The sequence below is a fragment of the Falco peregrinus genome, chromosome 18 (assembly GCF_023634155.1).
Source record: "Falco peregrinus isolate bFalPer1 chromosome 18, bFalPer1.pri, whole genome shotgun sequence".
In the NCBI taxonomy this organism is placed as follows: Eukaryota; Metazoa; Chordata; class Aves; order Falconiformes; family Falconidae; genus Falco; species Falco peregrinus.
This window is the reverse complement of record NC_073738.1, coordinates 4004164-4019700: the sequence shown is the minus strand read 5'-3', so window position 1 is coordinate 4019700 and position 15537 is coordinate 4004164. Positions and strand designations below refer to the sequence as shown.

At 64.3% G+C, this 15537-nt stretch overlaps 1 protein-coding gene across 1 annotated transcript; it reads left to right on the top strand.

Annotated features, from left to right (window-relative positions):
• Nucleotides 1–4718: 4718 nt before the first annotated feature.
• Nucleotides 4719–7730, top strand: FZD2 (frizzled class receptor 2). Its single transcript, XM_005238831.3, is given in 2 exon segments — nucleotides 4719–6646; nucleotides 6649–7730. Coding segments are annotated over 2 exon segments (1794 nt in total). The 5' UTR covers nucleotides 4719–5160; the 3' UTR covers nucleotides 6957–7730.
• The last annotated feature ends 7807 nt before the right edge of the window (nucleotides 7731–15537 follow it).

Genomic DNA, 15537 nt, shown 5'->3' with positions numbered 1-15537 from the left:
GGGGGACACTGCAGCATGGGTGTCCATCCAGTTGGACCCTCATCTTGGTGGGGGCTTGTCCCCCCCAGCTCCTCGTAGCTGCTCTCAGGGGTCACCTGGCAGCCCACTGCTCCTGTCCCGGGGTCCCCCAGGTGCTGGGGTTTGGTTAACATGCTGTGCCCAGCAAGGGGGGTCCAGGGTGCTGGGGCACACCATGGCTCACCCCCTGGGTGACCTGGGGTGCTGGGGCACCCCACAGGTACTCTGGGGCTCAGCTCGCCCTACAGCTCGCCCCACGGGTACCCTGGGGTGCTGGGGCACCCCACAGCTCACCCCACGGATATTCTAGAGTGCTGGGCACCCCACAGGTACTCTGGGGCTCAGCTTGCCCCATGGCTCACCCCACAGGTACCCTGGGGTGCTGGGGCACCCCACAGCTCACCCCACGGATATTCTAGAGTGCTGGGCACCCCACAGGTACCCCGGGGTTCAGCACGCCCCCCAGCCTACCTGGCCAGTGCTGCTCAGGGCCCCCTCCCACCCCATGGAGCCATTGCAGACCATTAGACCAGTTTAGACCAGTACAAACCAGGCCTGAGAACAGCAGATACTGGTTCCTGCCCTTCCTAACCCACAGGGCAGTGTTCATGCAGCAAAGCTGGGCACAGGCGTGTGCACACACACGTGTGCGCACACACACATGTGCCAGCAGACCTTCCACACAAGCCCCACTCCCACTTCCCCATGCTCACCCCTCCTGCAGGCACGGTGTGTGCATGAGCACACGTGTACATGTGTCCACATGTGTGTGCACACATGTGCCTGCTCACACATGGGGGTGTGGGGGGGGCCCGCGGTGCCCGTACCAGGGCCCGCATCCCTCGCTGTTCCCTTGGTGACAGACCCCCGTCCTCCACTGGCACCTTGAGCCTGCCGCCAGCCAAGGCTTTTGTGACTGGTTTTAATTAGAGGCTCTTAAGTGTGAAACAAAACCGGGGGCAGGGTCTGGGGGGGGGCCTTCTTTGGAGCTCCTGGGGGACCCCCGGGGGGTCCCTGTCCTGCCTGGCATCACCTGGCACAGCCGTTCCATCCCCTGATTCCTGCTTCACCCTTGTCTGTGCCCATCCCCAAGGGATGCGGGTGATGGAAGCTGGTGCTGCCAGAGCCCTCCCCCCCCCCCAAATATTGCCCTCCTGAGTGGTGCTAGCCGCTGGCCCGAGAGCGGGGCAGTGTGTGGGGCTGGTGCCCGCTGCCATGCCAGCCCTGGTGTCACCCATGGGTGTGCACCAGGGCTCCTGGCCCCAGGGAGGAGGCTTGGAGAGGGGCCAGAGCTGCTCATTCTGCCTAGGGCTGGACGGGGGATGCTGGGCGCCGCTCGGGGTGCTGCCGGGGCTCCAAGGCCAGGACCTGGGGGTGTTTCCAGCTGTGTCCCCCATCCCTGGCCCTCCTGGGTGCAGGGAGGACCCCACAGGCACCCTGGCACTCAGCAGCACTGGACCATCTGCTGGCAGCGACCTGGGGATGCTGGGGTGCTGGGGACAGGGAACTGGCAGCGCCCACCAGCATCCCCCAGTGCTGTACTGGGATGAAGTGAGAGTGAAGCAGTGAGGGGATCAGGACTCCTGGGTCCCTCCCACCCTGAGCAGCTCCTGGGGGAGCCCTGGGAGGGGGAGCTGGGCCTGGCCCCATACTCCCAGTAACGCCCAGCCTGGCCTGCTGGCAGCACCTACCTTTGCTCACTGGGTGCCAGGATGGGTCCCTGTCCTCCCAGGGTCCCCTCTATCTGGGACAACAACTCTGGCTCCCTGCAGGGAAGCCTTTGGGGAGGGGGCAGGACCCTCTCCCACCCAGCACACCCCTGGCAACACCTGAGGACCCCACTGGGAGCCTGGTGACAGGGACCAATGGGACCAAAGGAATTCCTCAGACACCCTGAGAGGGGACACCCCTGAGCTGGCAGGACCCCACCAGCTGCCTCCCTGGGGTGTCCCCTGACACCCGCAGCCCACCCAGGGGTCCCTCCTGGGGCTGCCTGGCAGGTTCTGCTCCAGGTTTCCCCCTCCCCAGAAAGGCTCAGCCCCCACTCTGGATGGGACCATATCCCCATGTGTCCCTGGTGCCCAGAAGTCGTGGGGTCCCCCTGTCCTGAGCCACCAGCACCCTGCAGCACCCAGAAGGATGGGGAACACAGGGACAGCCCCTGCCACCCTCTCCGGGAGTGACACCCCCCCCCCAAAAAAAAAAAAAAAAAAGAATCCAAAATCCAAAGTTTTTAGGAAGCCAAGATCCATGTGGCTGTGCAGACACCCCTGCACCCCCTCTGTCCCTGTCCCCAGCTGGGACAAAGGCCACCAAGGCTGGGAACACCAGTTGGGTGGGGGGTCAGACAAGCCAGACCCTGCACCCAGGGGGCCGAGGGGAGCCGCGGCTGGAGGAGCCACCCCACGTCCCACGTCCCACGTCCCACGTCCCACGTCCCACGTCACGCCTGCAAAGGGGGAGCCGGGAGCAGGCTGGGAGGCAGCCGCTCGCCAGGATCCGGCCTCGGCTCCGGCCCCCGCAGCCCGGCGCCATGCCAGGCCCTTCGCCAGCAGCCTCCCGGCTGGGACGCGCTGGGCAGCTGCCAAACGCCGGCCGTGCCGAGCCACCCTCCGCAGCACATGGCGGCCGTGGGCTTGGCGCAGTCCCCAAAGGCAGCACCCCTGGGTGCCCCAGCCAGTGGACGGGTGGGCGCCCGCCCACTGGCACCCATCCCGCCCTACTCCACAGGACCACGGTCCCAGCCTCGTCCAGAGCCACGGAGGGACACCCCCACCCCCCCACCCCCCATTCCATCCCCAACCCTTTTGCAAGAGCGGGGAGCCCCCAGCATCCCACCAGCCACCACGGTGACAACCGGCACGTCCGGGCGAGAGCTGGCGGGGGGGGGGGGCGGGCCGGGAGCGGGTGCGCCTCGTGTGTCCCGTTCCCCCCCCCCCCGGGCTTTGATTTCTGGAGCCCCCCCTGCCCTTCCCCCTCGGCCAGGAGCCGCGCAATGGTTTCAATTACGCTCTGAAAGGCGGTGGGGCCCTCTTTTCACGGCAGCCCGGGTTTCTCCTGCTCACAACAAAAGCTTAAGTTACAGGAAAGGGAGAGAAAGGGAGGGAGGACGGCGAGGGGAAGGCGGCAGCCAGCAGAAAGCCCCTCGCCCCCCCAGAAAGGAGCGGGACGGGGGCGGTGGGCTGCCCGCCGGGTCTCCCCTTGGGATTCTGCTTTGGGGAGGGCAGCCCCCCACACCACTACCGACATTTGGGGCGATCGCCCGCAGTTTCTTTCTTTCCCTGATGAGGGTCTCTGGTGTGTCCCAGTACACCACCCACCACCACCCCCAGGTCTGTCCCAGTCCCCTGCAATGTGTCCTGGTTCCCCCAGTGTGTCCCGGTTTCCCCTCCCAGATCCTCCAGCATGTCCTGGATCCCCCTGCTGTGTCCTGGTCCCCCTCTTGAGTGTCCCAGTCTCCTCCAGTGCCCCCCTAGTGTGTCCCAGTCTCTCCCCAGTCTGTCCCAGTCCCCCACAATGTGTCCTGGTCCCCACAATGTGTCCTGTTCCCCCCCACATCCCTCAGCATGTCCTGGATCCCCCTGCCATGTCCTGGTTCCCCCCCGGAGCGTCCCAGTCCCCCACAGTGTGTCTCAGTCCCCTCAGTGTGTCCCGGCTCCCCAGCCCCCTCCCACTGCCCTGGCTGTGGGGACAGAGGTGGCCTTTGCCACGGCCGGGAGCGGGGGGGCTGTGGGGCCGGTGGCAGGATGTACCCTGCCACCCCCGGGCTGATTTGGGGACATTGTGGACACCCCAGCTCCAGCATCACCCCAGGGTGGCCCCACCGAAGCATCCCTGTCCCAGGGCGGGGGGCAGCTGGGACCCGTGTGGGTGCCAGGGGGTTGCGGGGGCTGATCCTGCCCTGGTGCACCCTAAAGCAGGACTTGGGGACAGTGGGGGGGATGTGGGTCCTAGGCTAAGAGGGGAGCAGCCCCGTGGGTGGGGGGACATGGGGGTGCAGGGGACCTGGGGGCGCAGGGGACAGGGGTGGCAGCAGAGGACACGGGGGAGCAGGGGGGTGCTGGGGACACAGGGGAGCAATGGACACGGGAAGGGGGGCGCAGGGGACCCGAGGAGGCAGAGAACGGGGAGGGGGGGGAAGGGGACACGGAGGGGCCCACGGTACACGGGGGGGCATAGGGGACACGGGGGGGGGAAAGGACACGGAGGGGGCAGGGGACACGGGGAGCAGAGGACACGGGGGGGCAGGGGACATGGGGGGCAGGGGACACCGGGGGGGGGGGCAGGGGACATGGGGGGCAGAGGACACGGGGGGGCAGGGGACACGGGGGGGCAGGGGACACAGGGAGGGACTATTCCCCGTGGCCCCGTCCCGACCCCACGCCGTGGGGGGAGTTTTCACGGCGGGGGGGCCGCGGGCTGCCCCGGGCCCGGTGACCCCCGGGGGCTGGGGGGGGGGCGTGTCCCGGGGCGGCGGGGGGCGGGACGGCCGCACCGTTTGAATGTGATTGGCGGGGCGGGGGGGGCGGGGCCCGGCGGGGGCGGGTCGCGGGGGGGCTGCTCCGCCCGGCGGGGACGCGGCGCTGCCCCGCACAAAGGCGGCGGGAGCGTCCGGTGCGGCCGCTCCGCTCCCCCGGCACCCCCCGGTACCCCCCCCGGCTACCCCCCCCCCCCCCCCCCCCCCCCGCCGCCCCGCCATCGCTATCGCCCCCGCCCGGCCGGGGCTCCGGGACCGGGCACCGGGAGCTGCGCTGCGGAGCACCGGGTCGGGACAGCGGGGAAAACGGGAGCGCCAAGTCCGGGCAGCGGGAGCAGCGCTGCGGAGCACCGGGAGCGTCTAGGCCGGGCACCGGGAGCGCCACGTCTGAGCCCCGGGGGCCGTCCCACCGCGCATAGCGGGCTGGGGCACCGGGAGCCGTCTGGGCAGCACCGGGCACGGCAGATCCCGTCACCGGGAGCCGTCGGGGCGGGACCTGAGCAGACCCAGTCACCGGGAATCATCCAGCTAACACCGGGCACGGCAAATCTGGTTACCGGGATCCATCCAGGCAGCACCGGGCACCGCAAATCCAGTCACTGGGAGCCATCCAGGCGGGACCTGAGTGGATCCAGTCACCGGGAGTCATCTAACCAACACCGGGCATGACAGATCCGGTCACCGGGAGCCGTCCAAGCAGGACGGGGCACGGCAGATCCGGCCAGGAGGACCGGCTGACCGGCTGGGCACCGGGCACGGTAAATCCAGGCGCGGCAACTGGGATCACCATGGGCCCCCGCCGTGTGCTGCTCACCCTGGCCTGGCTGCTGGTGGGGCTGAGCGTGCCGGCACCGTGCCGGAGCCAGCTGCACGGTGAGAAGGGCATCTCCATCCCCGACCACGGCTTCTGCCAGCCCATCTCCATCCCGCTCTGCACTGACATCGCCTACAACCAAACCATCATGCCCAACCTGCTGGGTCACACCAACCAGGAGGATGCGGGGTTGGAGGTCCACCAGTTCTACCCCTTGGTGAAGGTCCAGTGCTCGTTGGAGCTCAAGTTCTTCCTGTGCTCCATGTACGCGCCGGTCTGCACGGTGCTGGAGCAGGCCATCCCGCCCTGCCGCTCCATCTGCGAGCGTGCCCGCCAGGGCTGCGAAGCCCTCATGAATAAATTTGGGTTCCAGTGGCCGGAGCGATTACGTTGTGAGAATTTCCCCCGGCATGGCGCCGAGCAGATCTGCGTGGGGCAGAACCATTCGGAGGACGGCGGTTCACCGGCGTTGCTCACCAGTGCCACGCCGCTGGCTGGCCAGGGCACCCCGGGAGCCCCTCGTTATGCCACCCTCGACCACCCCTTCCACTGCCCGCGGGCGCTGAAGGTGCCCAGCTACCTCAACTACAAGTTCTTGGGTGAGAAGGACTGCGCGGCGCCCTGCGAGCCCACCCGGCCCGACGGCCACATGTTCTTCAACGAGGATGAGATTCGTTTTGCCCGTATCTGGATCCTCATCTGGTCCGTCTTGTGTTGCGCCTCCACCTTCTTCACCGTCACCACCTACCTGGTGGACATGCAGCGTTTCCGCTACCCCGAGCGACCCATCATCTTCCTCTCGGGGTGCTACACCATGGTGTCGGTGGCCTACATCGCCGGCTTCGTGCTGGAGGAGAGGGTGGTTTGCAACGAGCGTTTCCAGGAGGATGGCTACCGCACGGTGGTACAGGGCACCAAGAAGGAAGGTTGCACCATCCTCTTCATGATGCTCTACTTCTTCAGCATGGCCAGCTCGATCTGGTGGGTCATCCTCTCCCTAACCTGGTTCCTGGCCGCTGGCATGAAGTGGGGCCACGAGGCCATCGAGGCCAACTCCCAGTACTTCCACTTGGCTGCCTGGGCTGTGCCAGCCGTCAAGACCATCACCATCCTGGCCATGGGGCAGATCGACGGGGACCTGCTGAGTGGCGTCTGCTTCGTGGGCCTCAACAACATCGACCCTCTCCGGGGCTTCGTGTTGGCCCCACTCTTCGTCTACCTCTTCATCGGTACCTCCTTCCTTCTGGCTGGCTTCGTCTCCCTCTTCCGCATCCGCACCATCATGAAACACGGGGGGACCAAGACGGAGAAGCTGGAGCGGTTGATGGTTCGCATTGGGTCTTCAGCGTCCTCTACACCGTCCCGGCCACCATCGTCATCGCTTGCTATTTCTACGAGCAGGCTTTCCGCGAGCACTGGGAGCGCAGCTGGATCAGCCAGAACTGCAAGAGCTTGGCCATCCCCTGCCCGCTCCACTTCACCCCCCGCATGACCCCCGATTTCACCGTCTACATGATCAAGTATCTCATGACTCTCATCGTGGGCATCACCTCCGGCTTTTGGATATGGTCGGGTAAAACCCTGCACTCGTGGAGGAAGTTCTACACGCGACTCACCAACAGCAAGCAGGGCGAGACGACGGTGTGACTCCCCCGAGCCCAGCCACCGCTGCTGCCTTTCGGCTTGAATTATTTTTTTTTTTTTTTTGGCGGGGGGGTATTATATATTTTTTATTTTTAGATTTATTAACGTCTAAGGGGTGTCTCTCTTTCTCTTTGATTTTTTTTTTATTTGTAATTAAACCTGTAAATAGCATTTGTAAATTTAATCATATATTTCTATTTAAGACATGAAAAAGAGGAGGGGGAAAAAAGGAGGAAGGGGGGAAAGAGAGGAGGAAAGGGAGGAAAAAAGAGGAAAGGGAGGGAAAAAAAAGGAGAGAAAAAAGAGGGAAAAGGAGAAAGGAGAGGAGAAAAAGGAGGGGAGAAAAAGGCAAAAGAAGGAAGAACAAGGAGTGGGGAAAAAAGGGAAGCGGCAAGAAGAAAGAGGAAAAAAAAGGAGAAAAAGGGGGGAAAAAACCATTTGCCCGGACTGGGAGAGGATTCTCGCCCTCCCTCACCCCTCCCCACTCTCTGGGTTGGGGTTCCCCCTGCCCGCGGTGCCGCCAGGGCTGGGGGGCTGTAGCTGGGCTCGGGGAGCAGCCGGCTCCGTGCCCACTCTGTGCCCGCTCTGTGCCGCCCTTCCCTGGCGCTGCTCTGGCGGCCCCTGGAAAAAAGGGGGAAAAAAGAAAAAGCCCAATAAAAATCCCATTTTTTTTTGCTTTTCTTTTGGAAGCCCCCAAAAAGTTGATATTTTTTGTATTACCACCCCCCCACACACTTTGCTTGCACCCAGAAGATGCTGTGACGGGGCTGTACCCCCCCTCCAGCCCCCCAGGGTGGGGGTCTCTGCCTGCCCCTGCCTGTACCTCCCCCTGCTTGGCCACAGCCTTTTCCTCCCAAATTACTTTTTAAACACTCCGTAGCAAATACAAACAAGTGAAACAAAATGCTAACTTATCCCTGAGGGTGTTTTTTTTTTCCCAGGGGGGGTCCTATGGGTGCTGCTGCCCGCCCCTCCGCCCCCCCCCCCCCCCCCCCCCGCTTCCATCGCACCGTGGGGGTGAGCCAGAATCTCCCTCCAGCTGGAACAAAGCACTTTGCAAGGGGAAAAATACGGATTTAACCCCCAAAACGAGGATTTTCCACGTTTTGCAGAGGGTGGGGGGGCTCCTGTGCTTAGGAGAGCCCCCCCTGAAGGAAATAGCTCACATTTTCTGTAGGATTAGGGGGTTTGGCTGTGTGTGGGCCGTCCCCCCCCCCCACCCTGATCCCCAGTCTCCGGAGAGAAGTGGGTCCCGGCTCCAGTTCAGCTTGTCGGGATTTGGGCGATGCTGGAGATGGGATGTGGGGAGTTTCAGCTGGAGGGGGGCTGGCACAGAGCTCAGGGAGGGGAAGGATGGATTTAATCAGCTGGATTTAATTGAAATTTAAAAAAATACTCTTCCCAAAATGGAGAGGGAGACATGGCCGGGGAAGCGCTGACCCCACGGGTGCCCCAAAACCGGCCCCGGGAAGGCTCAGCACTTCTTGTCTCCATCATTTTGGGGATTTGGGGATCCTCCAAGCACAAAGGGGGTTTGCGGGGGATTGAGCCCTTCCCCTTTCTCCAGCAAAGCCTCGGAATGATTCCAAAACCCCCTTAAAAATCCCAATTTTCCAGTGAAAGGAGAAGCGAAAGGGTTAAGGCAGTGCCTCTCCAGCACATTTTGGAAAGGAAAAACTCTTTGGATCCGGTTTAATTTTTCCAGCGATGACTTGGAAGGGGGGAGAGAAGAGGGGGGAAAAACGTATCCAGGGTTTCCCCCCTGCTCCAGGGGTTGGAGACGCAGTTTGAGGGATGGGATGAGCTGGCTGGGACCCCCCCGGCACCCCCCCAGCCTTTGGTGACTCTCGAAATGGGAATTAAAATGGGGTTGATTTTATCACTGCCGATGTCTTTGCCTCCCTCCTGCAGTGAAAACCACACTGGGGGTGACATTGGCAGGATGAGCCTCGGCCAAGGGGCCAGGGGGACCCCCCCAGCACCCCTCCACTCCGTGCACCCATGCATCGCACGGGTGGGTTCACCTTTGCCATAAGGGGTCCCAGGGCCGTATCCAGCCCTGGCATTGGGTGCTTTGGCCTGGGGGTGCTGGCCATCGGCTGGTTCTCGTTAGCCAGCCGGGGGGTCCCGCTCCCCAAAAGGCAGATCCCACCCAAGGCCGCTTTGTTTTCCGGAGGCGAAGCGCGGATCGCCAGGGACGGGGGGAATGTAAACTCTCCACCCAGGAATGCAGGAGCTGGGAGATGATTGTTTTTTTAAAGGCTTCGGTGTCTCGGCTTTGGAAAACAGAGCTGGGATTATGGTGGCTGCGCCCAGCGGCTCTGTGGGTGCTGAGCACCCCACAGATGCTGCTGGCACCCACCTGGGGGTCTGCGTCCGTGGCCCCCCTCCCCAGCCCTGCAGGCTCCTGCGATGTCCAGGAGGGTTGGGGTTGGGATTGGAGGCATCGGGCCAGATCCTGCCCCGGCAACGGCTGCGTGGCTCAGCCCAGGGCCCTCCGGGAGCCTTTTTTTTTTGGGGGGGGGGGGGGGTTTGGAGGTTTTTGGCTCTCGGGACTGTTTGCAGGCAGAGCAGGGCAGGAGCTGTCGGCATGTGTCCCCTCTGTCCCCTGGTGGGTCACCCCAAGGGTGGGTCACCCCAAGGATGGATCTCTCTGGGGATGGGTCACCCCGGATCCAGCTGACCTTGGTGATGGGACCAGGTCACCCTGGGGATGGGTCACCCCAGGGGTGGGTCACCCCAAGTCCAACTAACCTCCAGGATGGGTCCTCCCAGGTCCAAGGCACCCTGGGGACAGGTCACCCCCTGGTCTGGCTAACACAGACAATAGGTCCCCCCTGGGGACAGGGGACAGTGACAGGCCCCTCCTCGCTGCACACAGCCGAGTCCCAGCCCTCCCAGGCTGGTGACTCCCATCCTCCTCTTCCTTTTTAAGCCAAGCAAAAAGGGAGCAAACGCCAGTGGCCTGTCCCACCGTGTCCCTGCCTGGCCATGCTGGGGGTCCTTTGATGTCCCTTAATGAGCCCCGCTCTGTTTTCACAGCTGCCCAATGCGGCAGAAGTCAATTAAAGTGCGCCCCAGCCCCTCCTGCCCCAGCAAATGCCCACCCTGCCGGCCCCCAGAGCACCCACAACTCATCACACCAGTGCCTGGGGAGCCTCATGGGGCTCATTCTGGTGGGGATGGGGACCGGGGGTCCCCACGAGGAGCAGCCATGGACAAGTCAGCTGTGGGGTGATGACGAGACAGTCCCAGGGGGTGAAACCAGTGCAGGGAAAGGGATGCTGGAGGAAGGAACTGGTCTTGCTGGGAGGAGGACAGGTCACAGGAGTTCCCAGTACTGGCTGTCCCAGTGCTTCTGTTCCCCAGGCCACAGTCACTCCTGTCCCCTGGCTGCTGGCTGGCTGTCCCCGGACCACGGGCTCCCCTGGTCACAAGCTCTCCTGTCCCCTGTCCCACAGGGACCCTGCCCCATGGGTAGTCCTGTCCTCATGCCCCCCGGCTCCCCTGGCCCCCGGGCTGTCCCACCCTCTGTCTCCTGGGGGCTCCCCCACTTTTTCCCTTGGGACCTGTCCCACCAGGGTGACAGTGCCCTCAGGGCAGTGGGGTCCATCTCCCCCTGCCCCCCCCCCCCCCTTGCCACTGTCCACTCTCATCCTGTGTCCCCAGCAGTGACCTGGGGGGTGGCAGAGGGAGATGATGGGGAGCAGGGAGGTGACGGGGGACAGCTTGTGGTGACACAACACTCGTCCCCACCGATCATTTCTATCAGCCCTTATGGTGTGACAGGTCCCAGGGCCTTGGTGGGGACACGGCTGGCTGTCCCCCACTTGCAGGCAGCTGCCGGCTCACAGCTTGATGTGCCTTAACCTCCAGGAGGACAAAGCCAGCAGGGACCCAAAGCCACGGGGAGCAGCACCCATGGGTGCTGTGGGCAGAGTGGGGCGATGGCTAAATTCGGCTCCTCGCTGCACCGCTCTTAAAGGAGACAAAGCTGCCATAAAGCAAGATGTGCCCCCACCCCCACCCTGGCAATTAGGGTTGTCCCTAATGAGGGTTGGGTTGCCCAAGGCAGATGGAGGATCCTGTGTCCATCCCACCATCCCGGCCTGACGATGTGGGACATGGCCCCATCCCACTGCCCTGCCTGAGTGATGTGGGACCCCATCTGCACAGGGATCACGCCTGAAGGGTGTGGGACCGCAGGACGTGAGGCCACCTCTCCATCCCAGCATTCTCCTGAAGAACTTGGGGTAGTAGATGTGATGCCCTGTGTCATTCCCAACATTCATCCTTGAAAACAGGGTATGCGCAGATGTTGTACCCCATCTCCATCCCAGCTTCCCTCCTGGAGGATGGAAGTAGGGTGGGTGAGCATGGTACCCCGTCTCTATCCCAGCACCCCCCACAGACAACGTGGGATGGATGGACAAGGGATGAATGAGCATGGGACCCCTCTCCATCCTGGTGTACCTCCTGGAGAACATGGGATGGATGGACTCAGTACCCTGCCTCCACCCAACACCCCCTCTGGAGAACGTGAGATGGATGGAGACAGGATGGGTGAACATGGGACCCGTCTGTCTCCATCCTAGCATACCTCCTGGAGAACATCCCAGCACCTCAGCATCCCTCCTGGATGATGAGGGGTGGGTGGAAGTGGGGTGGGTGGGCATGGAACCCTGTCTCCATCCTGGTGCAGCTCCTGGAGAAGGTGGGACGGATGGATATGGTTCCCCACCTCCACCCCACACACCACCCAGAGGACACGGGATGGGTGGGCGTGATGCTCCATTCCCATCCTGGCGCACCCCTTGGAGAATGTGGGACCCCACCTCCAGCCCAGCACCCCATCGTGTGGGATGGGTGGGCACGGGGGTCCCAGCCCAGCCCCCGCGCTGGGTCCAGCCGTGGGGCTGCCCCACGGCCACGCGGTTCCGGCGCAGCCGCCCGGGGGGGCCGGGGGGGCTGGGGGGGGCTGGGGGGAGGGATCCGGCCGGGCCGGGCGGGGGGCGGCTCCGGAGGCGGCGGCGCCTCTGAATGCGGGGAATGTTTTTGCAGCTGGAGTCGATTAGGGGCGGGCGGCGCGGGCGGGGGGCGGGGGGGGGGCGAGGGGCGGCTGGGGGGGGCGAGGGGGGGGCGAGGGGGTGAGCGTGCACAAAGAAGAGGGGGGTGAGGGTGGTTGCATGCGTGTGCAAGGGGGGAGTGCGCGTGTGCAAGGGGGGGTGCAAGAGGAGGTGTTCGTGTGCCTGCGTGTGCAAGGGGGTGTGCAAGGGGGTGGGGAAGGGGTGAGTAAGGGGTGGGCAAGGGGGTGAGCGTGCACAAAGAGGGGTATGAGGGTGGTTGCATGCGTGTGCAAGGGGGGAGTGCATGTGTGCAAGGGGGGTGCAAGGGAAGGTGTTTGTGTGCCTGTGTGTGCAAGGGGGTGTGCAGGGGGTGTGCAAGGGAGTGAGTGTGCACAAAGAGGAGGGGTGCGAGGGTGGTTGCATGTGTGTGCAAGGGGGGAGTGTGTGTGCAAGGGGAGGTGTCCGTGTGTCTGTGTGTGTGCCTGTGTGTGCAAGGGGGTGTGTGAGGGGGTGGGCAAGGGGTGTGCAAGGGGTGTGCAAGGGCGTGAGCGTGCACAAAGAAGGGGGGTGCGAGTGTGGTTGCCTGTGTGTGCAAGGGGGTGCAAGGGGGAGTGTGTGAGTAAGGGGAGGTGCAAGGGTGGGGGATGTACAGTGGGGGCTGTGAGGGGGTGTGTGTGCAAAGGTGAGTGTGAGCATGCAAAGGGCACTGGGAGAGCAAGGAGAGTGTGCGTGCAAGAGGGAGGCACTTGAGTGTGCAAGGAGGGGTGCCTGAAAGGGTGAGTGTGTGTGCAAGGGGGACTGTGGGTATATAAGGGGAGGTGTGTGCAACAAGGAGCGAGTGTGAAAGGGGAACACGTCCGTGCACATGTGTGCACACAAGGGAGCACGTGTGAGTGCGCAGCAGGCGGGTGTGCAAGGGGTGTGTGGGTGTGCGTGTGAGGGGAGCGTGTGCCCTTGAGGAGAAACATACAGGTGTGTGCAAGGAGGGGACGCACACGCCAGGGACGTGCTTGTGAGCAGGCGTGCAAATGGCTGTGTGCACCAGGGAGCACCCTGGGGGCACGAGGAGGGGATCCAGCACGTATAACACGGGCTGCACATGTAATGGCCATACGTGTGCCAGGCCACCCATGTCCCTGGGGCTCACCATGCCCCCTGCACTCCCCTGCAGGACCCCGGCCCTGTGCACACGCGTGTGTGGGTCACTGTCGGCACCCACCGGCGCGTGCAAGGAGCCGGCCGTGCTCGGCCACCCCCGCGCTGATGCAGCCCAGCTGCTGCCCGGCCATTTATAGCGACCCCGTGGCCACCAGCCGAGGGGCCGGGGCCCCCCAGTCGTGTGCGGGGGCACCGGGGGCCCGGCCGTGGGGACACGGGACACCCCGCAAGCCAAGCTGGGGGGACACATACATGAACGGAGCAGATGGGCACACGCGTGTGTGTAGAGAGGGGTGTGGGCGCCGTGCCGCACGCGTGTGCCTGCGTGTTGGCGTGTGCTGACCTGCCTGGATGTGTCTGTGCACACAGGAGCGGACACACGTGTGGGCAAGCGTGGGGGCACACACATGGGCATGTATGTGCACACGGAAGCACAGACACGCAGGGACGCTGGAGGGTCTCCCTGCCTTGGAGGTTCCTCCAAAACGGAGGTTGCCCCATGATGGTGGGCTCCCCCGTGATGGAGACTCCCCCATGGGAGGGTTTCCCCCATGACAGGGGGTTTCCCCGTGCGGGAGGCACCCCAAAACGCAGGTATCCTCATGACAGAGGTGCCCCCCCCCGATGGAAGTATCCTCCATGCAGAGAGTCCCCCCACCACAAAGAGTTCCCCCCACGATGGAGGGTCCCTCAAAATGAAGGTGTCCCCCAAAGTGAAGGTTTCCCCATGATGGATGTTCCCCCATGACAAGGGTTCCCCCCATGATGGAGGTGCCCCCCCCCCCCCCATGGTGGAGGTTGCCCCACAACGGAGGTTCTCCTGATGACAGAGGTTCCCCCATGATGGAGGTTGCCCCATGATGGTCGTTCTCCTGATGGTGAAGGTTCCCCCACGATGGAAGTTCTCCTGATGACAGAAGTTCTCTCATGGTGGAGGTTGCCCCCATGATGGAGATGCCCCCCATGATGGAGGTTGCCCCACAACGGAGGTTCTCCTGATGACAGAGGTTCCCCACCATGATGGACATTCCCCCAAAGAATGTTCCTTATGATGAAGGTTACCCTGATGATGGAGCCCACCCAAGATGCAGAGGTTGCCCCACACTGCCCACTCCCCAGGACCCTCATGGTGGGCTCCAGGCTCCCCCCACCCCCTGTGCCAGCCAGCTGCAGCAGGAGGACACGAGGCCACAAACACCTGGCCAATGGCCACACCGGGGCCAGGCCAAGCCCCACCGGGACCTGCCCATGGCAGCAGTGTGTCCCTGCTCCACACCTGGTAGCACTGCAGTGTCCCCTGGCCAGGCAGTGGCATGTCCCCTGCCGGAGCGCCCTTGGGGCTGGGGGCCCTGGGGGTGGTGGGGACGTGTCCATGGGGGCCCACCAAGAAGCTCAAGGTGCTTCACTGGCTGGGGAGGGAACTGCAGGTCACGCTGGGGCGGGTGTCACCGTCACCGCACCGTCCCTGGGGTGTCACCATGTCACCGCTCAGGTGTCCCCCCACCCGTCTGAGGGTCCCTGGGCACCCATGGGTGCACACGAGTGTCATGTACACGCAGGCACCGCACACGGCTGTGCACACATGGCACGTGCATGCACACATATGTGCGCTGGGCACACATGCATATACCCCCCCTACACACACGTGTGCTGTGTAGGTCTGGGGGCAACTCGTCACACCGATGTCCTGGGGGTCCCCCCCAGATGTGACCCCCACCCCGCCCCCCTGTCCCCCCCCTCAAAGCCCAGCCCCACCACCCAACTGCTCTCACCGCCCCCCCAGCCCCTCCCGGGGCATGTTTCTGCAGCCCCCCCCCATCCCCCCTCCGCTGCCTGGGGGGCTCGGTGGGGGTCCCGTCCCCCCCCCGCTGGGCGTGAAGCTGGTGCCAAACTGTCGCTGCTGGTGCCACCTGTCCCCAGGGCTATCACCTGCCGGGGGGGGGGGGCACACCGTGCCGGGACCCCCGGGGGGGGCACGCCGCGGGGGGGGGCGCTTTTATCTCCCGTTCGATAGAAAATTGAACTTTCAAGGCATTAAATTTGCCTTTCGTGGAGGTGGGGGGGGGGGTCAGCGGCCACCCCGGGGGGGGGGGGGGGGGGGGGGGGGGAAGGCTGCTTTCGGCGTCGATGGGGGGGTTGTCACCCCGCGGAGGAGGGGACCCACTCCAGCCCCCAGCCCCGGCGCCGGCTGCAGGAATTTGTATCCACGGGTGGGGGACACGCCACACGCCAGCCCCCGCCCGTCACCGCGGGGCGCCCCGCCCCCGCCCCCTTCTCCAGGCCCCGCCCCTTCCTCGACCCGCCCCTTCCCTCCCCGCCCCGCGCCGGGACTGCGGCTCCCGTCATGCCCCGGGCAGGAA